General features: G+C 37.7%; 1 protein-coding gene across 2 annotated transcripts in view; it reads left to right on the forward strand.

Annotated features, from left to right (window-relative positions):
• Positions 1–25,724, forward strand: part of TCEA1 (transcription elongation factor A1) — a 32,158-nt gene that overhangs the window by 3,708 nt on the left and 2,726 nt on the right. For both annotated transcript variants that reach the window (XM_075141849.1, XM_075141848.1), the window contains exons 2-7: positions 3,167–3,229; positions 8,383–8,488; positions 19,602–19,689; positions 20,742–20,890; positions 22,785–22,841; positions 23,831–23,985. In XM_075141849.1, coding sequence (XP_074997950.1) covers positions 3,209–3,229; positions 8,383–8,488; positions 19,602–19,689; positions 20,742–20,890; positions 22,785–22,841; positions 23,831–23,985 — 576 coding nt within the window. In that variant the 5' untranslated portion in view covers positions 3,167–3,208. The remainder of the gene's footprint in view (positions 1–3,166; positions 3,230–8,382; positions 8,489–19,601; positions 19,690–20,741; positions 20,891–22,784; positions 22,842–23,830; positions 23,986–25,724) is intronic.

Consider the following 25,724-nt stretch of genomic DNA (forward strand, 5'->3'; position numbering starts at 1 on the left):
TGAAAAATAAGGTTGCACCCATGGATTAAAAAAATCAAGAACAGTTGAGTAAGTTTAGAGAAGAAAGTGTAAAATTGTCCATGTTATTAAATGTTTGCTCCCTTAAGTAGAACAGAATTATGACTGGATAGCTCTGCTATCTTCAGAAACGTACTCCATTTTCTATCGCCTGAAGCATAGCTTTAAAATATGAATATAGAACATCATTCTGGTGTTATGATCTGATCAGCTGAGAGAAGCTGACAGGAGTAATCTACTAAATCTGTATGAAGCTGACTTCTGTTATTTCAAGTAACAAGGTAAACTGGACGCCAACCAGCCTAGTGGAATGGGGCATTGCCTTTCATTTTCTATAAAATTATAGAAGTGCCTTTAAAAGAAGATTTATAATAATGTTCTTAATGGTTGGGTTTTTTTAAACAGAGAAGTCTTACATTAGAAAAATAGGAGTTGCAAGTTTTATTGTGCAGCTTCCACTCTGGTTTTGAGGAAAAGAGGGCATTTGACTTTATGCTAAGAAAAATGAAAAACTGTGTAGTTGCTGTGAGTTTAAACTCAATTTAAATTTCATTTTAAAGCATCTAATTCTTGGTACACTTAATAGTTGATTAGAGAAGAGTGAAGGCTTAGAAAGCATTAGTCCATTAGAAATTTTGGTAATTTGGTACGAAAAACAGCATGAAATGTAAGTAACACCCGTGTAGAGAATACCTGTTTTTTTTACTTGTTGCATGGTTTGTTAACCTCCTATGTATCAAGTTACGAGTTTTGGAAAATGTTTAGACTGGGAATAATAAAGTTGTTTTGACATGTACAATTGGAAAGGGATTTTACAGAGGCAAAGAAATTTTGACTAGACTGTATTTCTAAGATGAGGTGAAGAGAGTGCTACTTTGCATTACAGTATCATTGTTATGCTGAAAGACTACAATAACCTGTGTTAATTTTGACATCACATACTGTGTACAGTTTGCTAATAACTTAATTGATTTGCAGGTAAGTGTTATTGGATTATGTTTTCGAAAATGGCACATTGATTTTTGTCATTCGTTTTGTTTCGGCTAAGAAAATTTTCTTGAATTTGATTTTGTTTTGTAGCAGTGAAGATAATTAACTTACTTTACTCGGATCTATGTTTGCACAGAAGAAACCACGCTTATGGCTGTTTAGAGAAAGAAATGGTTTAGTATGCTAACTCAATTTAGCACCTGAAAACAGCATGACATTTCCCAGTCTTGCATCATTGCTGCTAAAATTCTGTGGTTAAAACTGGAAAAGTTTTGTATATCATGAATAAAAGTTAAATAAGACTTTTTTCTATGATGGCAAATTAATAAAACTTTAGTTTTATAAGTGGATTGGGTTTGTGTAAGGTGGGACATAATGAAGCGTTCGTTTTTAGAGGCTGCTTTGCTGTCAGATGTGTTTAAAAAACAGAGGTTGTAGCAGACATTTGAAAGCGTCCAAATCTGTGCCTGTTTGGATGTGACATAGAAGTTCCACTTTCATCCTTCTCAGCCTCTTGGTGGTTATTTTATGTGCTATCCTTAGTGGTTAAATTGTAAGACCCGCAGATGCAGCAGGAGATTACAAGAGTTTCCTTGCAACAGGTGTCGTATTAGAAGTTGATTAGGGAGAATTTAAAAATAAAGGCAAGCAAAATGCATATTAAATAAAAAAAAATGGGATGAGTTGAGAGAGAGTTAAGGAAAGAGAAAGGAATCAAAGATGCAAGATCTGCAAAATGGAAATTTTGTAGGGTTTATTTCCAAACTTCACAAATTAAAAAAAAAAAACAAAAAACAACAACAAAAAAAAACCCCAAAACCAGGAAAGCAATGGGCTTAGCCTGGGTAGAGTGGTCTCTTATACGTGAAGGCAGTTGCCTTCTTGCTGTTCATAGCTCACAGGTTCAGAACCATATGCACTGGAATAACAGCAAAATCATCCAAAACTTTAGGATGTTGCTGTGGTCTGACAACCTGTGTGCACAGTAAGAAGTGGATGGTGCAGAGCTTTACTTAAACAGAGGTGGTAAATCATCAAGGAAGTAGAGGTTAAAGTAAATTATGGAGCTCACATTTATCAAAACTTTTTTTTTTAAGTAAGGCCAACATCGCCAAGGAATGAATTTAGTCAGAGTAGCCATGTATAGAGTTTATTAATGCCCAACAGTACAATCTCTGAAATTAACTCACCTATCTAGAAAGTTGCTGCTGACACAGTGTTAGTTTGTACATTTCCTATGGTCTTAGCAGGGGAGGAGGAAAAAAGAATATCCCACGCAGCTGAATAATAAACGAGTGCATTAGCTCAGATGTTATAGCACATTAGGATGGGCTCTGGCTTCTAGTTTGGAACATGTTGATGTTTGGCCAGTCTAGTATAGGTTGAAGAGTGTTGTCTGCACTAATCTATGCAGCCTAATCTATGTATTTCATTGAATTGATATTTAAACTTAGTAGTTGAAAATAAGAGTTGAAAGCAAGTCTTGCTCAGCTTTTTTATTTGGGCATTTGTTGGTAGACACACTCACAAAGTTGTCTTTTTCTATTGGGGAGGCTATAGCTGTATCTAGTAAAGCAGTGTAATCTGATCACAGTTTTTAAACCAGTAAACTTTTCTGGCTTTACCGCACCACCATAAATACAGTTAAGAATGTTGGCTATATGTGGGGTTTTTTATATATAGTTATATGTGCATATATATATATGCGCATGTTATTGATGGACTATGCAGAGCTTCTCAACTCCCAAGTTCTTGTGCTAAAACAGGTGAGGTTGTTCTGAACTGAAAATTGCTGCTGTTGTCTGGCTTGTTTCTGATGCTGTTAAGTGAAGTACCCTTGAGGTTGTTTTCTTGAGGATGTGTGTTGGTTAAGTAGTAATTGACAGAATGCTTTAACTGGCATTTGAATTACATGGGATAAAACTTCTCGAGTCTTTGAGTGAATACTTTGATTTCTGAGGTAAGGCCTGTTTATGTTTAGAGTTTGTGATGCAGAAGGTTCCTTGTCCTAGAGTTTTCTGTGGATAAGTTGGAAACTGATGGTTTGAATGCCATCTGGGACCTTGAAGGCAGATGAGAGTATGTTGTTGACACTGTATTTAAAGTACCCGATTGCTACTAATTGACTTTTTTTTCTTTTTTTCTTTCTTTTTTGCAGGCTGGAGCTCTTGATTTATTGAAGGAGCTTAAGAATATTCCCATGACCCTTGAGTTGTTACAGGTATGATTTTCTTATTGTTGTTATGTTATTATTAACTCCATAATGATGAAGGTGAAGCCAGCAAATTTGGAAGAAGGCTGCACTATTAAAGTAGATTCCTATGTAGAAACTCCTTGGAAGAATCAGTGCTATTATAGGGTAACTAGTCCTATTTCACCCTGATTTAGGGCACTTATCTTAAGTGTTTTCTTCCAGTAGCAAGCTCTTAAAGCTTATCTTTCTGTTTGAGTTGAAAATAATAAATTTTGTCATGGACGAAGGGGAAGAGCTGCTTATAAACTTACCTTACATATAATCCTAGGTTCTTATTAACACTAATGTGATGTGTTTCCTTCCTTCTGAAGGAGAATGCACCCGATTAGACCTGGTACCTTCTTTTCTTATGTAGTTAGTTCTGGGTTTGGATTGTAAGTGAGGAGAATCGTAGTTCATACCTTCGGGCAAGTTGTATTTGACCATTCCCCCCCCCCCCCCCCAACATAACTCTAAGTAGTGTATTTCTTAAGGTAATTATACTCCTCCTCCCCCCCTTTTACTCCTCTGGGCAGGAGTGATGGTGTGGTATAATCTCTCATTTGCATGCATACTCTCTCTAATTTTATTTATAACTACATCTCTAACATAGTATTTTATATATTATTTATAAATTCTTTTAAAAAGTAACTCAGTGAACTTTATTTGCATGTCAAGCTTCAGAGTTGTCATGTAATTCATCAATAAACAACTTTTGTTCCAAAGTAACTAGATATGTCCTATCTCTGTGAAAATTTTCAAATGGCAGAGGTAAATGTAAGACCTGATTTGCTGTGGTAGCCACTTAAATTGGAAGAGACTGAAAAGTAACTTTTTTCTAAGTGACAATTAATGGTCACAGATTCAGAATTATAAAGTTCAAATCTTAAGTGTCAGTAGCAATGTCATTCTTGACATATGCATCTTACATATTTGCAGAATGTACTTAGTACGTTATTACTAATAATGTTTGTGACAGAAAATAGGAATTTGAAAGTGTCACGTTCATGCATGAATGAGCATGGCTGATACGACACTGCAGCCTTCTCCCCTATGTCCAACGTCCTTCCTTAAAAAAAACCCAAAACAAAACCTCACCCAAAAAAAACCCCTCGAGCCCCACACAAGACAACAAAACCCAGAAAAACCCTCTGTTAACCTGATTCTTTTGAGTTTCTTTGTGCAGATCTTAATACAGAGTATTTGTGTAATAATGTTTTTTGCCTTTGGAATGAAAAATCTCTTGTTGTCTGGAAATTCTGTAAATGCTGCTATGCAAACCTGTTCTGCTTAGTGTGAAGAATGAGACTAGAAGGAGAAGCTTTACACAGAACAGCAGAACAGTCTTACCCTTGAACTGTGAGGACCTGAAGAATGTGCAAGTAGATAACATTCTTTTTTTAGTTGCAATGAAAACCTTAATAATGTTATCAACAGAGGAGGACTCTTAATCTTGCTAAGTACAAACAAACTCAACTCTCTGCCTTTTAGGGCGCTTGTGTGACCCTGACTTAATTTATATAGGGTTGCGTATTAATTCTGTCCAGTTTTCTATCCTACTTGAAAGAAGCTTATTTATTCCCATCCATATGACAGGTACCTCTTCTTAGAGTGAAATAATATTTGCAGTAAAAGATTTTTTTTAATTTGTATGGGGTGGGCACCATATGAGTTTGTAAAGAAGATTTCTCTGTGTTACAGTAGGTCTAAAGGGATCAGGTGTTTTAGCATACTCTTGTGTAGTAGATTGACTGTAGCTTAGTTAAGAAGTTTTTCTTAAGTGTCCACTGCTGTATACAAAACAGTTCCGCTGCATAAGATTGAATTTAGCAACATGTTTAGACTTAAATTTACATTATTTTTGTTGAGAGTTTTACAAATATCTGAAGTCTGCTATAAATTTTCTATGTTAGTCTCCCAAATTTGCTTAAGCAATGGAGGACTCAGAGCAACAGTTGAAATGCAAAGTAATCATATGCATCGCTCTGGTAGTGGATCATTAGTGGGCTAACGTCAAGAAGGGTGATGATCACGAGAAAGTGGGAGCCCTAACTTCCTCTATGTAGATTGAGATATCTGTTGATGTGTTTGAACTGATGAAATGTGACACAAGTGAAAAGCATACTTCCACACCCATTTTTAAGCAGTTTTGAAAGCTGGCTACGTTGAGAAAAGCACTGCTAGCTGATATGATGGTTTCATTATTCCTGTGTAATAAGAGAAGCGGCGATTTTTCTTGTAACATGGCTGTTGCTTCAGTCTGAGCTGGCAAGGTTCTCTGAACAATTTACAGGTATGTGGAATAGGAAGGTACACATCAGTAGTCTGGACTTGTGCTTGTGTCTTTCTCGATTGATTTTTGTCACAGAAAGCTGAAGTGGTTACAGACGATAATACGACTGTGTCATATCTAACGAGTTTTATGTAAGCAAGCTGATCCTTGCTCAGCTAGGCAGGGAGCCAGTAGCCTTCTCACACGTGATTTATCCGGTGGTCAGAATTGCAAATCTCTTTAGCAGCCACACAGTATTAACGGCATCCTGTCCCTGGTGCTAATTGTGGGTAGTGGCAGCTAAACAGTGAGTGAGACAGACGGTCTTTATTTTAACAAACAGGTTTTACTGGAAATTACACACACGTATGCAGAACTAGCCTGTGATGTACAGTCCTTGCTAATGACTTCTTGCCAATTCATTGGCGAGCTGGGGAGAGCTGGGAACCCGGTGGTGGTTATTCTTCAGGGGTTGATTTGGCTCTGCTTTGGTCCAGGTGCTCACCAATTCTCTGTCCTCATACTCTCGTACAATTTAAAGTTGATAACACCTCTGCTTGCTTCAGTGGTTGCTTTTCTTCCCCAACTACCTTCCTTACATTTCCTCATTTGGTCTGGTTTAGAGAAGAGTAGCGGCCACTCTATGCTTTCTCTTGGGTTCAGTCATAGGTTACTTAGGCTACCTGTTGCTCATACCGACTGAAGGCTGCTTGGCTTACAGCTTGAATGACTCAGGGGTGAAAACGGCTCTTACGCTGTTTCTGAGCCTCTGTACTCTCAGAAAGCAGATGAAAAGTGCTCTAGAATCTGAAGTGGGGAAGAATGGTCCATTAAAAATGCATTTTGGACAGGGTGAGGAAGGTTTTCATATACCTGCACACTTATAAACTGGCACAGAGATAAAGCGATTCCGCAGGTTACACTGGGCTAGGCAAAAACATCGGAATTTTCCACTTAAAATGGCTCTCACAAGAACAGCTCTGTAGGCTGGAAGACTGAGGAAATTTCAAATGCTGACAGGTGGTTTGTCATTAAAGCCCAGTCATTTTGAGAATGTAACACTGATCTTCTGTGATTACCTGTGTCAGTTTGCAGGCAAATAAATTGGTAGATCATTCCTTCGCCTCTCTTTAGGAGAGGCCAGATCAAGTGCTCTATAAAAGCAAACAAATGGACTATGTTTATGTACTACCTTAAGAAAGCTGGTGGTTTAGACAGTTACCATAATCTGTTTCTCTTGTGTGACCAGAGGAAGAAATTAATTTATCAAATTAATTTTGAGTATTTTGAGTTTTACTTGAGTTTTTGACTTTTACTTACCTAAGTAAGTCTGTAAGTTGGTGTCTTTCCTTTTTGCTGATGAGAGTAGGCTGTGGTTGTGCCCAGTTGTCAGGTGAGGGTTATTTTTTTTTGTAGATACATTTTTCTCATTCAGGTATGATGAGTATTTTATGGAGTTCCAAGCACATGTTATTCTTTGTTGTCTGAACGTAACGTCCAGAGTATGTGTTTAACATGTCAAGAGAGTTGGCCAGTACTGTTAGCCTGAGTGAGCAGAGTCCCTCTTGAAACACTTTAGTTACGGGTGAGTAACCATCTGTTTAATTCAAAATACATGTTTAGAGCTGATGCTCAGACCTGAGGTTATTTGATGTGTTTCCTTTGCTGAAATAGCTACTGAATATTTCAGTACATTTCCAGTCATTTAGCACATCCGTGGTGCCCCAAAAAGTGTTATGTGGGTTGTAAGGAGTAATTTACAGGAACAAATTATTTCCATTTTTAGCGAGCCACAGAGATTTAAATTTTCCTTTAAAGGAGAAGGAAATTTATGATTAACTACTGCAAAAATAAGTAGAATAATTTATATTTTTTAAGTTTTGTAAATAGTAAATGCAACAAACCTAAGCATCTTAAGAACAATTTTAAAAATTTAGTCATCAATCAAAATATGAAATGATAATAAAATACTTATTTGTATTGTTAAACACTTTTCTCGTCTCATGAAACTAAAAATGTGGAAATGTTTTACTTGTTAGATTAACCTGTTAGTCAGAAGTCTTCTAAAATGAAACTTATGTTGCTGTTGAGCTAAATTTATGTCCTCATCTTCTAAGTCTTAAAAGGAGTGAATTGTAAATTAATCTCCGCTTCACTCTATAGGTGGCAGTAGTGCCAAAGGTTTAAAGCCCGTCACTATCTTGGCCCTTTCAGAGGGGTAGGCTAGTCTTACTGTTTCTATCTAAAAGCAGAACCCTCTATGCTTAATATTTTAAAGAATTTCAGTCTTGCCAAAATTACTGGGAATCTAAAACGTGGTTGCTCCCAACTGATATAACAGCTTATTCCACAGCCACTAAATGGGAATTCTAAGAGTATGAAGTCACTGAAGCAGTTAGCAAGCTTCTGATTCATGCCAAAATATAAATACAGTCATTGCTTCACAGAAAAATAAGGTTTTGAGGCTAGAAGCTTTGCTAAAAATTTTATATAACATTAAGATGTATATATAATTTTCACATTGTTAGATGTTTTGAATGTCATACTTAGTTTAGGTAAGTAGTTCTGCAGAGCCTGTTGAAATGGTTTGGGAGCAAAAATCTTCTGATTGGCTCCCCTTAACCCTCCTGCCCCACCCTCCACCCCTGGCCCCAAACTTCTGTGATGGAAACAAATAGTAACACTGTTGTATTTCTTTTTAAAATCTCCATGTTGTTAAAATAAATCTTGTAAAGGCTTGCAGCATTTCATCCTGATATTCTTAAACCGCACCCCAAAACCAAAAACAAAGAAAAAAAGATACATATGTTTACTTATTAAATTATCTTCATGTCACCTTTTACAGTGTATATTTTTATTTCTGTTGCAGTCTACCAGAATTGGAATGTCAGTGAATGCGATACGCAAGCAAAGCACAGATGAAGAAGTTACATCTTTAGCAAAATCTCTTATCAAGTCTTGGAAGAAACTGTTAGGTATGGTGACACAAACTTTTTTTTCCCCCTGCTCTTGCATGTTTTAACTATATGCAGGCTTGATGCAAATCCTTGACACTGCCTTGCTTTAGATATATTTGTGCTCCTGTGTAAGTATTGAAACTTTCTGCACTGATGTAGTTGTTTTTTACTCTTTGACTATCACCAGTGCATTACTGTGAATGTGTATTCAGAGAAAAAGTTAATATATTTTTATTGGGGCTGGCAAGCAGTAGGAAGTCAGGTTCTGTGACATGACTCACTTCTGAAGTCTCGTTGCCTGCTGTTGAGCTACAGTGACTATACTGCAGTACTAAGCACTAACGAACCTGTTCTTGACTATTTCCTGTGTCAAATATAACAGATACTCTGAAGAACTTGTGCAAAATCTCATATGAGAGTGTGGAGGCTTTGAAGTTTGGGTATAAAGTATTTGTGAAGAGAAAAAAACGGTAAAAAATTGGTGTTAAAAATCTGTTAGAAATTACAGCTAGTGAGAAATAGCTCTGCGCTTTCTAAAACCTTTGCAGTTTTAAACAACTTACTAATCAGTGAGTTAATACTTTTTGTTTAATTTCCCTTAAAGCAGTGAACGCAGTAAATGAAACCTTTCTGTTAGCAGGGTTTTATTCAAGGGTATTTTGTAGTACTTAATTTTAATGTATTTGAAAACACTCAAATCTCAAACTGTCCGGATATTTTTGTTTGTACACTGTGCTGTAGTTTGTTTTATTTCTTTGTATCCAATTTTAGGTAAACTAAGATTTAGGAAGCTTAAAATTTTGAAATAGAAAACAGTTTATGTTTTTTTCTACTGATGTAAATATTTACCATTCTGTCTAGAAAAATATGCTAAATACCAGGAGGTGTTAGAGTCCGCTGCCATTTGAAGTCAGCCTCATTTTTATCAGTTATGGAGTATTTTGTCAGACACTTTATTGCTCTCTTGTAAATGGTGTAGAAATGACTTTGTATCCATCTGACAGTATATGTATGTAGAAATGGACAATTTGTGACAGCTTTCAACTTCTATATTCTAGTAAGAAGCAACAACCTCTACAAACATTTTTTTAACCTACCTTTAGAAAGTTAGGTAATACTAATTAGATTAGTTGTAGTAATTCAATTTAGATAATACTAGATATGCTGGTAAAATACTTTTAAAATCATGGTAATTACTTTTATTATAAATTAAACGCATACTTTATAAAGGCTCTGATTAGAGTTCACTGGTAAATCGTGGAAATTATGTACTTTTTATGTTTAAATTTCCACTTAGAACTTGAAGTCCAAGTGTATTATATCCAATGCATAGAAGTGGTAAGATACGTAAGTGGAGAAATGGACTTGCATATTAACTTGAGTGACTCTAAAGTCTTTTAAAAGCAGCAGCTGGATTGAGTGACCTAGCTCTCAAGTTATTAATTTAAGTTAAAAAAGGCCCTATCAAAGTTTTTGGGTTTTTTTTATTTGTCTCTAAAGATCAAATTTTTTGATACTGCTACTTAGTTTAGGCAGCAAAGAAGAATCATAGAATCATAGAATCATTAAGGTTGGAAAAGACCTCTAAGATCATCGAGTCCAACCATCAACCCAACACCACCATGCCCACTAAACCATGTCCCTAAGCACCTCATCTACACATCTTTTAAATACTTTCAGGGATGGTGACTCAACCACTTTCCTGGGCAGCCTGTTCCAAGGCCTGACCACTCTTTCAGTAAAGAAATTTTTCCTAATGTCCAATCTAAACCTCCCCTGGCGCAACTTGAGGCCATTTCTTCGTGTCCTGTCGCTGGTTACTTGGCAGAAGAGACCAACACCCACCTCGCTACAACCTCCTTTCAGGTAGTTGTAGAGCGCGATGAGGTCTCCCCTCAGCCTCCTCTTCTCCAGGCTAAACAACCCCAGTTCCCTCAGCCGCTCCTCATAAGGCTTGTGCTCCAGACCCTTCACCAGCTTCGTTGCCCTCCTCTGGACACGCTCCAGCACCTCCATGTCCTTCTTGTAGTGAGGGGCCCAAAACTGAACACAGTAGTCGAGGTGCGGCCTCACCAGTGCCGAGTACAGGGGCACGATCACCTCCTTGCTCCTGCTGGCCACACTAGTTCTGATACAGGCCAGGATGCCGTTGGCCTTCTTGGCCACCTGGGCACACTGCCGGCTCATGTTCAGCCGGCTGTCAACCAGCACCCCCGGGTCCTTTTCCTCTGGGCAGCTTTCCAGCCACGCTTCCCCAAGCCTGTAGCGTTGCCTGGGGTTGTTGTGGCCGAAGTGCAGGACCCGGCACTTGGCCTTGTTGAACCCCATACAGTTGGCCTCGGCCCATCGATCCAGCCTGTCCAGGTCCCTCTGCAGAGCCTTCCTACCCTCGAGCAGATCAACACTCCCGCCCAGCTTGGTGTCGTCTGCAAACTTACTGAGGGAGCACTCGATCCCCTCATCCAGATCATTGATAAAGATATTGAACAAGACCGGCCCCAGTACTGAGCCCTGGGGAACACCGCTCGTGACCGGCCACCAACTGGATTTAACTCGGTTCACCACAACTCTCTGGGCTTGGCCATCCAGCCAGTTTTTTACCCAGCAAAGAGTGCACCTGTCTAGGCCGTGAGCCGCCAGCTTCTCTAGGAGAATGCCATGGGAGACAGTATCAAAGGCTTTACTGAAGTCCAGGTAGACCACGTCTACAGCCTTTCCCTCATCCACTAGGCAGGTCACCTGCTCATAGAAGGAGATCAGGTTGGTCAAGCAGGACCTGCCTTCCATGAACCTGTGCTGGCTGGGCCTGATCCCCTGGTTGTCCCGGACATGGCTTGTGAGCGCCCTCACAGCTCCATAACCTTCCCCGGCACCGAGGTCAGGCTGACCGGCCTGTAGTTCCCCGGATCCTCCTTCCGGCCCTTCTTGTAGATGGGTGTCACATTGGCAAGCCTCCAGTCATCCGGGACCTCCCCAGTTAACCAGGACTGCTGGTAAATGATGGAGAGTGGCTTGGCAAGCTCCTCTGCCAGCTCCCTCAGTACCCTCGGGTGGATCCCATCTGGCCCCATAGACTTGTGAGCGTCCAGGTGGCGTAGCAGGTCATGAACTTCTTCATCTTGGATTATGGGGGGTTTATCCTGCTTGCTGTCCCTGTCTTCCAGCTCAGGGGGCTGAGTGGCCTGAGGATAACTGCTCTGACTATTAAAGACTGAGGCAAAGAAGGCGTTAAGTACCTCAGCCTTATCCTCGTCCTTGGTGGCAACGTTCCCCCTGCCGCTGCATCCAATAAGGGATGGAGATTCTCCTTGGCTCTCCTTTTGTCATTAATATACTTGTAAAAGCATTTTTTGTTGTCTCCTACGACAGTGGCCAGGTTGAGTTCTAGCTGGGCTTTTGCCTTTCTAATTTCCTCTCTGCACAACCTAACGAGATCCCTGGACTCTTCTTGAGTTGCCTGCCCCTTCTTCCAAAGGTGATAAACTCTCCTTTTTTTCCTGCGTCCCAGCCAGAGCTCCCCATTCAGCCAGGCCGGTCGTCTTCCCCGGCCGTTCTTCTTACGACACATGGGGACAGCCCGCTCCTGCACCTTTAAGACTTCCTTCTTGAAGAACGTCCAGCCTTCCTGGACCCGTTTGCCCTTCAGGACTGTCTCCCAAGGGACCCTCTCGACCAGTGTCCTGAGCAGGCCAAAGTCCGCCCTCCGGAAGTCCATGGTAGCGGTTTTGCTGGCCCCCCTCCTTACTTCACCAAGTATTGAGAATTCTATCATCTCATGGTCGCTAAGCCCAAGCTAAGTAGAGGAAATACTCTTTTTTCCCCACAGAATTCTCAGCTTTTGGGATTGCCCTCAGATACTGCTTTTTTGGGAGGGCTAACCCTTCTGGGTATCGCTGTCCTTTGGGCAAAGGAATTGCTATTTATTTGTTGAGACAGTTATAGTAGTCTTCTGTCTCATTTTTTTTAACATAGTATCTTAAATCAGTCAACTTGTCTTAATATATTGTTACTTATAGCTGACTGATCTTTAAGTCTTCAAACATTGTGAAACTCGGGGAGTATTATTCCTGCCAGAGGACCAGAGGGGTGTTCATGCTGTAGAAGTCTGGAATAAGACCGTGGTGCCTGATGGTCACGGGCAGGTCAATCTTGGGTGTAGGCTGCTGCTGAAAGGGGTGGTCCTGGCTTCCCTTTGGCACAGCTGCCTCCTTGCTCCCTCCTACCAGTAGTACTCAAGGGGCTATCCAGGAGGCCAGAGCTGGGAACTGACCACTTGGAAACCGTTTGTTTGTTTGTTCTGGCTTAGATTTCAACTGTTTCTTGATCCAGCCTGTTTGCAGTTACTGTTTCCTGTGCAGGGATTGCGGTAGTAACATACAGCTGGGGAAAGGTGGACCTTCCCCTTTTGATGGCTGGCCACATTCAGATTGTTTTAAGACAGTTGGGAGACTCTACTGAAGACTGCTTACATCAAGTGAAGTCAAACATGAGAGGAATTGGAAAGTAAATAGCAAATACTTGACATTAATCAGAGCTGAATACTTTCTTCTTGAGGCAGTGGATATGTGACCTTTGTTCATGCTCTAATTTTTGTTGCAGGGCAGATATTATTGCGTGTATGTTATTGTGCCAGGTCTAGTACAGTTGTGGTTGTGCACTTATCATATAAAATCAAATTATTCCTGAAAATACAGCACTGCTTGTACTCAAAACTTACATAGTTAAGTTTTCCTTGATCGTAATGTAGACCATATAATAAAGCTTAGCAGGACGAATGTTTCACCTCTGATTTCACTGCTCAGTAATTCATTAGAACATAAAATCTCATAACTGTGGAAAATAGGGATATCTGGGCTGTGCGAAGTATAGGTGGGAATCTTACAAAGTACTCTTATTCTGTTTTATCATCAGTTTTGACTTTCTCAGAAGAATACGGAACACCGTATGTTGAACTGCTTAAGAAATCAGTTTCAATTATGCTGTTATTAGTGCATGTAAAATGGTATGGATCAAAGATGGCAGCACAAGCGGACAACTGTTAATCGTACCAAGCATTATACTCAGAGATCTGAAGTCTTTGTGAGTTATTTTTATAAATGACATTTTGAATTTAGGCAAGGATCGTTGACTGTTCAGGCTGCTGTCTAAGTTGAATGCTATTGGAACTTGCGTTTTAAGGATGCATGGGAAACATGAGAAGAAATCAAAGTAAGATTGTGAATCACCAGATGTTTATGGCTTGACCAGCACCATAGAATCATAGAATAGTTTGGGTTGGAAGGGACCTTTAAAGGTCATCTAGTCCAACCCCCCTGCCATGAGCAGGGACATCTTCAGCTAGATCAAGTTGCTCAGAGCCCCGTCCAACCTGACCTTGAGTGTTTCCAGGGATAGGGCATCTACCACCTCTCTGGGCAACCTGTTCCAGTGTTTCACCACCCTTATTCTAAAACATTTCTTCCTTATATCTAGTCTAAATCTACCCTCTTTTAGTTTAAAACCATTCCCTCTTGTCCTGTCACAACAGGCCCTGCTAAAAAGTTTGTCCCCATCTTTCTTATAAGCCCCCTTTAAGCACTGAAAGGCTGCAATACGGTCTCCCCAAAGCCTTCTCTTCTCCAGGCTGAATAACCCCAACTCTGTCAGCCTCTCTCCATAGGAGAGGTGTTCCATCTCCCTGATCATTTTCATGGTCCTCCTCTGGACCCGCTCCAACAGGTCCATGTCTTTCTTGTGCTAAGGACTCCAGAGCTGGACACAGTACTCCAGGTGGGGTCTCACCAGAGGAGAGTAGAGGGGCAGAATCACCTCCCTCAGCCTGCTGGCCACGCTTCTTTTGATGCAGCCAAGGATACGGTTGGCCTTCTGGGACCATGTAAGGTTGCCAATGGTTTTTCAGGGGGGTTGGAAGCTGCCCAGCAGAGGCGTTGCAAGCATTGTCTGAAGTGACTCACTGAGTGAGCTACAGTGGAAGATCGCTTTCAGATGTTGCTGTAAGAACGTTAAACCACAGAGCTGAGTTGGTCACAATTTAGATAAGGAAGCAAATTATGCTCTCAGAATAAAATACTGTTCAGTTATAACATGGGATTTGCAAATAACGATTGTTTTGCCAGATAACTGAGTATATAGAGTATGCTGTGCAGATAATGAATCTGTGCATACCCATTTAGGTTATGAGGAGAGTTCCTTTATATTACAAAACAACAACAAAAAATTCGTTATGGAATTTAACATTCTCCATCACAAATAATTACTTACTGAACTCTAAGAGTATATAGTGAAAAAGAGTGTCCAGACTTCTAAGTAAGTAAGCTTAACTCCAGTAAGTTTATGCACTGAACTGGAAATGCAGAATGATTGGACAATAATCTTAACATTAAGTGCAAGTGTGATCATCTATTGCCAGTAATAAAAACAAAAAATGGGGCCATGAACATTTTGAAATGCCTATTTCAAAAAAGTGCATGCCTGAGTAATTTTATTTTAAAAGAATGTTTAAGTGCTTAATGTTGGCAAGAGAAGATGGCACCAGCCAGACTTCACAGAAGTGTTTTACTCAGATTACTTTGTTCATACGATCCTTTGTTATTTTGAATCTGAGTTTGATTCTACTGGAGCAAGCTGGTACAGTATAGGACTATCTTACAGATATGTTAATGCCGTCATTAGGTAAAGTTGTTCAAGGACATCTAGTAACCTACTGGCTTTGCTCAAAAAAATTGTTATTGACAAAACAAGTTCCTAAATTACAGTCTAATAGTGTTTAAGAGTATTGTTTACTATTGATAAGAGTAGTACATGAATTTATAAGATATCAAGTAGAATCAAGTGCAAAAATAAATTCAATAGTTTCATTTCCATATCAAGTATGAGCTGTGGAAATTACCTCCTGTCAAATGTATATTTGGAACTGCTCCATGTACAATTAGTAGATCTATAATTTGTTAGGATTATCAATGGAGTGATAATAATACATGATGCAAATTACACCATGCTGTATAGGAGAAAAAACTTGTATAACAAAGAAGTTAATGTGTCATGCTCTTTTGTCAATTATGATTAAAAAAATCTTTAAAAATGGCAAACAGTTCATGATTTTGTTGTTTATTGATTTTAGATATTATTCCTCCCTATGCTGCTACTAGGAAGAAGCTTTTCTGACCTTACCTTCATGTCTTACTACATCTTGCAGAGGAATTGCTGACAAGCGTAGCTGCTTGTACATCTCAAGATTATTTTGGTGCGGGTCTGGAAAATGGGGCCTAAAGAATTATTAAATATGAGGGTCATTGTTAAATTAATGACTATGCCATCTGTTACCTGTTCTCATATCTCTTTCCTTTAACTTACTTAAACTGAATACTCAGAAAACTTTCCAAGTTTTGGTGGTGATATCTGAATCAGTACCATCTGATAACCCACGAAATTAAATTCTTGTGTGCTTTCAGGGAATAACTAGCCACCTTTCATTAACATTTGTGAAAAATTCTTACTTAAAGAATTTTGTAATTTAAAGTTAAATTTATAAATAAATAACATTACCTCTTTTTAGTTTCTCATTTTTTTCTTGTTGCTAGCAAATGTCTTGGGTTCACTTGTAATATAATTATAATTAGAAGAACCTACAATGAAGCTATTAATGGCTTCTAACATTCAGATTAATTAGGTTATCTCTGGCCATATGTTATTACATTAAAAATTTTGTTGTGTAAGAAAGAACACTGTCATGTCATGTTTTACCCTGGAGAGATTATTTCACTGGAAAAGGTAGAAGTATCTTTCAAATTAATTGCAAGTCCCAGATAGAAACTGCAATGCAGTAGCCAGAATTTGATAGTCTTACTCCAATGGCTAATAGTCCGATCATGTTACTAGCTTGTTCTTTGTAGTTTAAAGAAACATTAGAATCATAGAATCATTAATATAAACATTAATATAAACTAGCTTATCTTATTTAACAAAGAAAAAGCTTAACGATTTTTTTTATGGCCTTCTGAAGCTGCAGTAGCTAAACTGTGAAGTTACAGTTTCAATCCTAAAATTGATGACAATTTCAATTTGTTTCTGAACAAAAGTTTTGGTAAGTTTTAATAGCTGTACGAAGTTGAAAAAGTAAGTGTGCCTCTTTAAAGCAACTTGTAATTTATATTATATAAATATTTATGGTCTTCTATAGACTTCCTGACGTGAATCACTTGCTTATTGGACTTTTTAAATATCTTTAACAGGAGGACCATTTTTCCCGTCTTGGTTAGAATTTCTGTCGTTTGTAGTTCCCATTAGCTGTCATTTTTGCTTTGTGTTAGAGTCTGGCCATTGAACGTAAAATAAGTTAATTAGTAGGGACTTTTAGTGTCTCTAGGATAATTTTTTTTTTCTTCCCCAGAGGATAGTTGAAATGCTGTCTAGCAGGCTGTTAATTGCATTCTGTTCTTTTGTCAATACTGTATTTTAATAAAATAAGAAATCCTTATTAATGTGTGAGTTTAAGAATAAATACTGCTTGACACTGGATATCTTCTCGGTGCTTTCCAATTTATGATCCATAAGAGTGAATGACTTAAACGCTTAGGATAATATTTCAAGCAAACAGAGAATATTGTTAACTTTATTTTCAGATTTCTGAAACTGGATTAAACAAAAGTGCCTATAAACTCTTCTCTAAGTGATTAAATAAATTGTAGTTTTGAAGACATATTTGCTGAAGATGGTCCAGTTGTCTCAGCTCTGAAGTTTGACCTTGGTTTGAGAAATGCATGCATAGACTGGTCTGCAGGTGTAGGAAGAGCTGTGCTTTTATCTCTTGCTTTATCCCTGTGCCTCAGGTATACCCTGCCCTCCCTAAGTGAAAGAAGCAATCAGGGTATTGGCAGATGTTCTCAGGTGCCTGCCTTCTCTGATGAAATGGTGCTAGACTAAATGGAAGTATTTGATAAACTAAAACTAGGTGCCAGCTATACCATAGCGGTGTATTTGGTGCAAAATAAGCAGGAGATACCTAGGTCAGCCCTGAATTTGACAACTTGTGTGCTAGAAAAAAATATGGAGATAAATGGGCTGAAGCAGAGCCCAGCATAGCCCAGCAGCTATGCTGCTTTGCAGAACCTGGGCTGTACCCCAGTATACCTGTTTGATCTATCAGTTTGTCTTAAAGCCTCTGACAAAAATGATCATGGACTTAAAAAAGGATGAGGGTAATGACATTAAAGTGACATTACGTGCATTTTTTAAAATTACATATCATGTAAGCATTTGTAGCCATAGAGAGTAGTCATGTGAATATGCATCTTAAAAATGGGATTTGTTTCTTTCTCTGAGTATTGTGCACTTTAGGTGTCATAGCAAAGGACTTCTGTGATCCATTCAGTTTTATAGCCTCGTTTGCTTTCTTAGTGAAACTACTTTTTTATAAATAATACTTGATTATTTATAAAATTGATACCTTTGAATTGATACTTGAATTGATACCTTTATTAGGTTTTTTTGAATAACACTTTTAGCTTATTAAAGACAATCAGTTCAAGTGCATCATCTACTGTGTTTAATTTTCCTTTTTTTCTTTAATGGAGAAATTTATCAAGGATTGAATACAAAGTTACAAACAGCGGGTGAGGAAATCACTAAGCTTTTAAGCTCTTGAAGGCTGGGGAAATATTCTGGAGAAGTATCTTTGTGTGCTTGCCTGCTTCCTATACTGTTTTGTAGGCACCTCTTTTAGGTACAGCTGGAGACAGGATAGTAGATGGGTGCTTGGTATGATCCAGTATGGCTGTCTCTGTGGTAGCCTTTTATGGTGATGATTTTTAAAAAAGTGATATTTGATCTGATAAATTCCTTAACTCAAAAGTTAAGGAAAGGATCAAAATCCTGTTCAGTTTAATATCTTTTCTGTGTAGCTTTAATTCTGTGTAGCTTTAAATGTAAATTGTTCCTATTAAAAATAAGCCAGTACAGTAATTTTCTACTCTCTAGGAAAAAAAAAAAAAGCTCTGTGCTTGAATAAGAGACCTGAATTTGTGTGTTCCATACCACCAAGTTCCCCTGAGAAATGTGGGGATGGGGATGTTCTGGAAATTAAGATACTTTTAGATGCTTAAACAAGGATTTAGATACCTAGTTCAGGACATCTTCGTGGGAAAGACTGAGTCTTATCAGATTTCCCTCCTTATCTTGATCTGTTTTTAGTTCTTTTTAAAGTTTGCAATATGTGCTTATCCCAATAATATAGTTTGCGGATTTAGAAGTGTAATGGCAGCTTTATGAGGGCTTAGAGAAAGGAATTCACAAAATCTAACTGTCAGTGAGTGATGCCAATCTCGCTAGGCTTTCTTTGTAGGCAGTGGAGAGAGTCAGCCTTTCTGGAGAGCAAATCAAAGCAGGAGCTTGATTTAGCCACTCTGAATTCCTCTTTACAATGGAAGGATGTATGTGTTCTCGCTAGGCTAAAGTTAAATGTTGTGATTGCCCTTTTTAATAAAAGCTTTTGTCTTTATTCTTTATAAAATCATCATTAAACATAGCCTGTATGGGAAGGGCAAATTCAAATATTTCTAAACACTAAGGCAAATAATTTAAGAGCTGTCACAGAAAATACTGTGTGCATGTCTGGAAAACTCCTTCAAAAGCATATGAAAATGATCTTTATATTTTTTGGCAACCATGGTAGCTTTCACACCACAGTTTCACTTGGTTCAGTCCTTTGGTAGAAATTCTGTGAATATAATTAGAAAGAATGACATGTATTTAGTAGGAGCTTATATTTAAAACATGGAGGACAAACTCCAGAGACTTGATGCAGTAGTTTAAGAAGTTATTGTCTACCTCATGCAGCAGAGTTGGCAAATATAAATCATAAAAGTCTACATTTTCATCGTGTCTTCACTGCCAGTTTAAGCAGATGCTGGACTTGACTCGAAGGATCTGAAGTGTTGTCATATTTTCCATTTGCTGGGTTGGGGAGGGTGTTGGGGAGTGGAAGGCTGTACTGCAAGAGAAGGTCAAAGCAGAGAGTGGGAGCTGATAGCATTTCCAACTGGTTCAGGAGAAATCAGCAAAGATATTTTACCACTGCTTTAAATCGGTTGCTATTTTTGGGTAAAAGAGAGTTTCTTATGTTTTGTATTTCCAGATGGACCTTCAACTGATAAAGATTCTGAAGAAAAGAAAAAGGAGCCTGCATCTTCCTCACAAAATAGCCCTGAAGCAAGAGAAGAAAGGTGCTTAATTCTTCATGACTATACAAATAATTTCACTCAGTATCAATTAACATTAAACTATTTGGTCCAAATTTATCATATTAGAGACAGCTTCCACATTCTTTTCTGAAATACTTAGAGTTGTACAAGAAATGGCATGTTGGTAGGGAAATAAATTCTGCTGCTGCTGACATTAAAAAAAAGGTGAAAGCCACGGGTCGAGGTATGGCCAGACTAGTTATTGTTTATTCCATCTGTTTCGCCTGTCAAATGCTCCTTCCTCTCTCAATACTAGCACTGAGCCTTGAGAACTGTGAATCAACTTTCAGTCACAGTTTTGTGGTAATTGCGTATGTTAGAGTTTAGAATACTTTTGTCTCTTAGCTTTTATGTTTAATAAGCAATCTCATTCTGCCCTTTTTTTGGTAAACACAAAATACATGTTATCAGAAAAATAAGCCCATGTTAGTGATGTTGTAGGAGCTGAAGAACATTTGCAAAATAGTACCTCCAAGTCCATTTCTTCTATGCGTTTCTGGTTTTAGTGAATCTGTTTTCAGCAGCCATTTTCAAATTGAAATTTAACCTCTAGCCATTTGTCCTGATGCAAGCTGAAAACTTTTTGGTTTACAGTTTGCAAAGCTACATTAATTATTTGTTTGTGACCATGGTACCACTTCAGTGCAGTAAGCAGACTGAATGCAATGCATTCACTGCAGACTGAATGTTAGTGTGATGCATCTTCGCTGTTTTTTAAAGTAAAGTTCCATGGGGCGGGGAAAAAGATTCCATGTTAATGTAGAGAACTGAGAATTAAAACTTACATGCCGTATAATGGAATGAAATACCTGCTATGTCTCTATTGTGTGGAATACCCTGGTGAATATTCTAAAGACACTTTTAAAATTGTATTGACTCTAGAGCTATAAGTAGCTTTAAAAAGGTGGCTTGTGTTCTTTTTTGGGAATACCATCAAATGGGTATAGCAGAAGACCTGTGTTTTGCCCTGGAGCAAAGTTATTTGAAGAGGAGGGAAAAACATTAATATTAGTTTTCTTTTTGCCTTTTTTTAGCAGTTCAAGTAGCAATTCCAGCAGCAGGAAGGAGGAGGGTAGTGCTCCCTCAAATTCTTTCATCCCTTCTTTTCCCCGGGCTCCAAGCACTTCAGATTCTGTACGAGTGAAATGTAGAGAAATGCTCTCTGCAGCTCTCAGAACAGGAGGTGAGCTTTGTAGACTGTATTTTCAAGTTTAACTATTTCCTTCTTCTCTATTTCAGTCCTTCCCACTCTATTTTTCTCCTGCCCGTAGGGTAGAATAAACCCTGTTCATGTCCATTTGTGTGTATATACCTATAGGCCAGTTCACTCAAGTTGCAAGTAATGAGTAACCTTGACGGCATGGGAATGTACTGAAATACATTTTTGTTGCTGATGATATGGGACATTTTGTGGCTTCTGTTCATCTGATATCTTGCCTACAGCGGAACTTCTTTTCAGCAAGGTTATTGCCTCCTTAATGCCTCATTTAAATCTTTTTGTGGAAGCTGCTATATTTTTGTCTTATCTCTGACTGAGAGTGCCACTATATACATGCCTGCCTTTCTTACACCAAAGATCCTGTAGGCCTTCAGATTTTGGTTTTTGAAGGCTGGCTTTCTGTTTTGATTTAATCTTGGAAGTTTCATTGAGATACTCACAATAAGAGAGTCTTGCATTGCTCTGTCTTCATGCCTTTTGGGCATCGGTAAATTCCTTGGCTGTTTTGTTTTTTTTTTTCTTTTTCCCCCTCATGTACACTTGGGTATCTTTAAACTGACAAATTGAATGATACGCTAGATAAGAAGCAAACTAAAAGTTGGACTCCTCAGCATGACCTGAATTTTTTCTTGTGGGTCCTTCTCTTCTAGCAGAACTTACGACCCAGCTCGTATTCCTCTGTTCTTAGCTTAGTGTAACCTGACCCACTGTAAGCAGATTTCTGAGTCATCCATTTTTACCCTCTTCACTCTTTTACTCTTTCTTTTAATTCACATAAATTCAGATACAGACAGTAATCAAAGCTGACTAAAGACCATGAGTTTGTGGTCCCTCTGGATATGTAGTTCATAGACTTCTAAAATAATTTGTGACCAGAAAGTTGCATATAGCATCTTAGTATTCATAATTCTTTGTAGTCTTAATTTTAGCTAGTTTTCCAAAACCTCTTTTTGCTGTGTTACTTTCTACAGCACATATAAGCTGATCATCCATGCATTGAATGCCAATCTCAAAAAATAGGTTATTTTCTGGTTTTATGGCCTTCTGCATGAGATCAAAGGAGAAATGGTGTTTGGATTACTCATTGAAGTACACCCATGTTAAAATGAGAAGGAGGAAAACACATGCTGTGTCTAATTAGTCCTAAGCTGTCTTGGAAAGGCAGCTGTCTTTATGACTAAGGGTTTTGGTCAGAAACAATAAACAATTATCTTGAGACATTTTAGGTCAAGTGTTGCATTGTCTTCAAGATTGCTGTGGTTTATCTCTTCTAATTTACATGTTTTATGACACATTTCTGCTTTGCATTTTTTTTAAATATCTAATAATATTGTTTCTGTTATTTAATTACTGTTTCTAATGAAATCTTTCTCTTGCATGCATGCAAAAGATTAATTGCTTGTGCTTGTATTGTGTGGACGGAAAGAATTGATGAAACACAATACAAAATGTTTTCTTTTTGTAATAGTCTATTCTACGCACAGATATGCTGTGCAGATGGGTATTTGCCAAGCCTATTGGAATATTTAAAATTTTTCTGTGTAGCAAAGTTTTTTGTTACTACTTGTGTTTGCAACTAGATGTCAGAATTTTTGTTTTTGTGAAAGATTTAGGGTTTATCTACTTTTTTGAACTTCTGTTGCTCTTCATTTCACTTATTTTTGTTCTTCCAAGTAATACGTTAACAAAGTTTTGAAAGGGTAAGTATACAGTAAATTAAACTTTCCTGTACAAAAGGAAAATTCACTGCAGTTGTTTCATAATTTGCTGAGCTTCAGAGTTTCAAATGGGCTCTCAGGCATATAGAACACTGATGAGATCATCAGGTTGCTAATATTTTAATATTTGTTTTTCTCAGATGATTACATTGCTATTGGTGCTGATGAGGAAGAGCTGGGTTCTCAAATTGAAGAAGATATCCTTTGTTGTACATCTATGTGCTCTAGAACAAGAGGTGTTTTTTTAAAGGATTGATAATGTTAAAATTAATTAACTTGATCTACATATTGAATATTTTTAAATTTCATTTAAAACAAAAATAGCAAACTGTGCTCAACACATCAGTGCAGAAATTTAATGTTTAAAAAACAAGCACAACCTAAATGATTTGCCTTAAAACATATAGGAATGTGTGTAGGTGAGTGTGTGTGGGTTTTTTTTAGTTCAGTATGTATTCCTTGCAGCAGCAATATTATATCTTACTGAAGCATTCTGACATAAAATGCTGGGCTCTCCCATGTTATTTTAAAATCTTTTCTTGTTAACAGTTTTAATCTTTTTCTAATGTCTTTATTTCATTTCTATAAGTTTATTTCTAAATTAATTTGGAATTTTCAAAAGGGTTGTTCTGGTAGCAGTCTTTGGGTAGTTACAGAGCAGAGGTCTGGACTTCTTTTTATTTTGTGTTTTTTTTTTTTGTGGGGGTATTCTTAAGCATAGAAATTAAGCATAGAAATTCTTAAGCATAGAAAGCTTCATGATTCTAACTTGCTAATGTCCTTCGGTAATTACAGTCAACCATCATTCCTGCTAAGGAATTTCCTGTTTCTGTTGCAAACCTGTTTTAAAATTCTGTTAGTGAGCTGCCAGTGTTTGAATATTTGGTTTAGAAATCAATTAATCCTCAGGATGAGGTCAAGCAACTGCACATAAATTTATGGGTGACTTTTCACAATTTCAGTTGAGATCCTACTACCAAAAAATTCATGTTTCACTGACCATGTGCTAAACTATGGTTAGGCTTCAGAAGGATTTGAAGTCTGCTGTGCTGGTTGGTTGGGACGAGGGGGAGGACTTGATCAACAGTGGAGAATTACATTGCTTTAGAAAAGTTGCCCCAAAAAATGAATCCTTTATAGTGCTCTGTTTTACTTGTTAATGTTTTGTTCCTTAAATCCAAAGCACCTATTTTTCAAGAATTAAAAAACACCGATATGAAATACAAAAATAGGGTACGAAGTAGAATAGCGAATCTCAAGGATGCAAAGAATCCTAACCTAAGGAAAAATGTGTTATGTGGGAACATTCCTCCTGACAAGTTTGCTAAAATGACAGCAGAGGTAAGTAAAGCATAGGTCTTTAATATTCCCCTATTGGACTTATGTCCTGGCCTGTATTTATTAGCCATAAAAATAATTTATGTAAGCTGCTTGCACTTCTCAAAGACTGCAGCTTGTTTGTGGCTTGCACAGCCTGAATTACAGGGCTGTGTTGGGGCAGAGGGAATGAAAGTGGTGTCTGTTAATGGTTCCTAAATATCTGATTTTGTCTGTAAGTCAGAAGATAGGTAAGCTGTCATGTGTAAATTTCCTGAAACACTGTATGTTGTGCCATTTTTAAAAGGCCACATGATATATCAGTGATAGTTTTTAAGTTTAGGAAGATGTAAATATGACTGGCTGGTGACTCCAAGCTGCTTACCCATTCACCTTTCTGGATATGTAAGTGTTAGCCTGTCTTGCCATTTGTTTTTCAAATGCTAACATCTGCTGTTATACTCCTATGCAAGGTATAGCACTGTGGTTTCAGAGATTGGTCCCTTTCCTCTTGGCATTTTCAGTGTTTATTTAAAGCTTATCTCAAATTTGACAGAATACTTCAAGTGATTTTGAAGGAAACTCTTCACAATAAATAGAAAAAGCCATAAATGATAGGGGAAAGAAGCTAGGAGAATTGCCCTTTAAATCAAATTAAATTTATGTTATTGAAAGAACGTTTTGGACACTTGAATAGAAATCCCTGTTCAGATGCTCACTGTCTTTACAAATTCCAGTTCAGATGTTCACTCTCTTTACAAAACAAAATAAATCTAGGAAGTCAAATGAAAAATTAGATTTTATGGGAGAGAAAAATGAAAGCACGGTTAACATCTGATTTCAGTTTTGTAGTTCTGCTTGTATGTGTTGGATTCTACCCCCCCAAATCAGGTATAAAGGAGTATCTTGGAGACTGAAAGAAATTAAATTTATGACCAAGTAATGAAAATCGTGATTAGCTTTATCTTTTTGTGGTTTTTTTTTTTTCTTCCCTATAGCTTTATGTAAAGGTTAGGGCAAACAGAGGCTGATAAAGGAATGTGTAAAGAAAAGTAGATTGTATCTTCAGTGCATATTTTGAGTTTTTTCGTTCTACATGTGTGTACGTACATATGCACAAACATATGTTTTGTGTTGTCCAGTGCCCATTCTTTGTTTTAATTCATGTCTTGTGTTAAAATTTTAATGGCTAAAAAACCCCTTAGTGTTAAGATTACTTCTAAAATGAAACAGCATTAATACAAGATTTGCATTCCACATCTACGTGGGATGTGAAGTAAAACTTTATTGAAGAAAAATGGAACGACTTATTTTTGCTGTGCATGCTTGATTACTATACGTTGTGGAGATCTGCCTGCTAGAACTGTTTTAAAGGAAAAAGGAAATCGGTGAATCTAAGCTCTTCGATTAATGTTTTGAAACTATGTGTATATGACTTCTGGTAACATATGTAAATTATGGCTATGCTGTCTCAGTGCAAATATGGAAATAGTCAAAATAGTCTAAATTTTTCCTGTAATAATCTTCTGTAGGTCAATGAGATAACTATGCAAATTTCTAACCTAGGGAGAGGATCTTTTTCCTCCTCTCTAGAGAACTTTTAAGTCCTCTTCTACCTTGTCTCTCTCTTACATTTCTGAACTTCAGAAATGCATTTGCATAGAAACTTTTCTAGGTGTTTGATATTGTAATTTTTACTATTTTTTTTTTCCCAGCTGTGTAGAAAAAAAAAGAACATTTTTAACTTTTGTAGCTTCTGTGCT

This window comes from Calonectris borealis, chromosome 2 (assembly GCF_964195595.1).
Source record: "Calonectris borealis chromosome 2, bCalBor7.hap1.2, whole genome shotgun sequence".
In the NCBI taxonomy this organism is placed as follows: domain Eukaryota; kingdom Metazoa; phylum Chordata; class Aves; order Procellariiformes; family Procellariidae; genus Calonectris; species Calonectris borealis.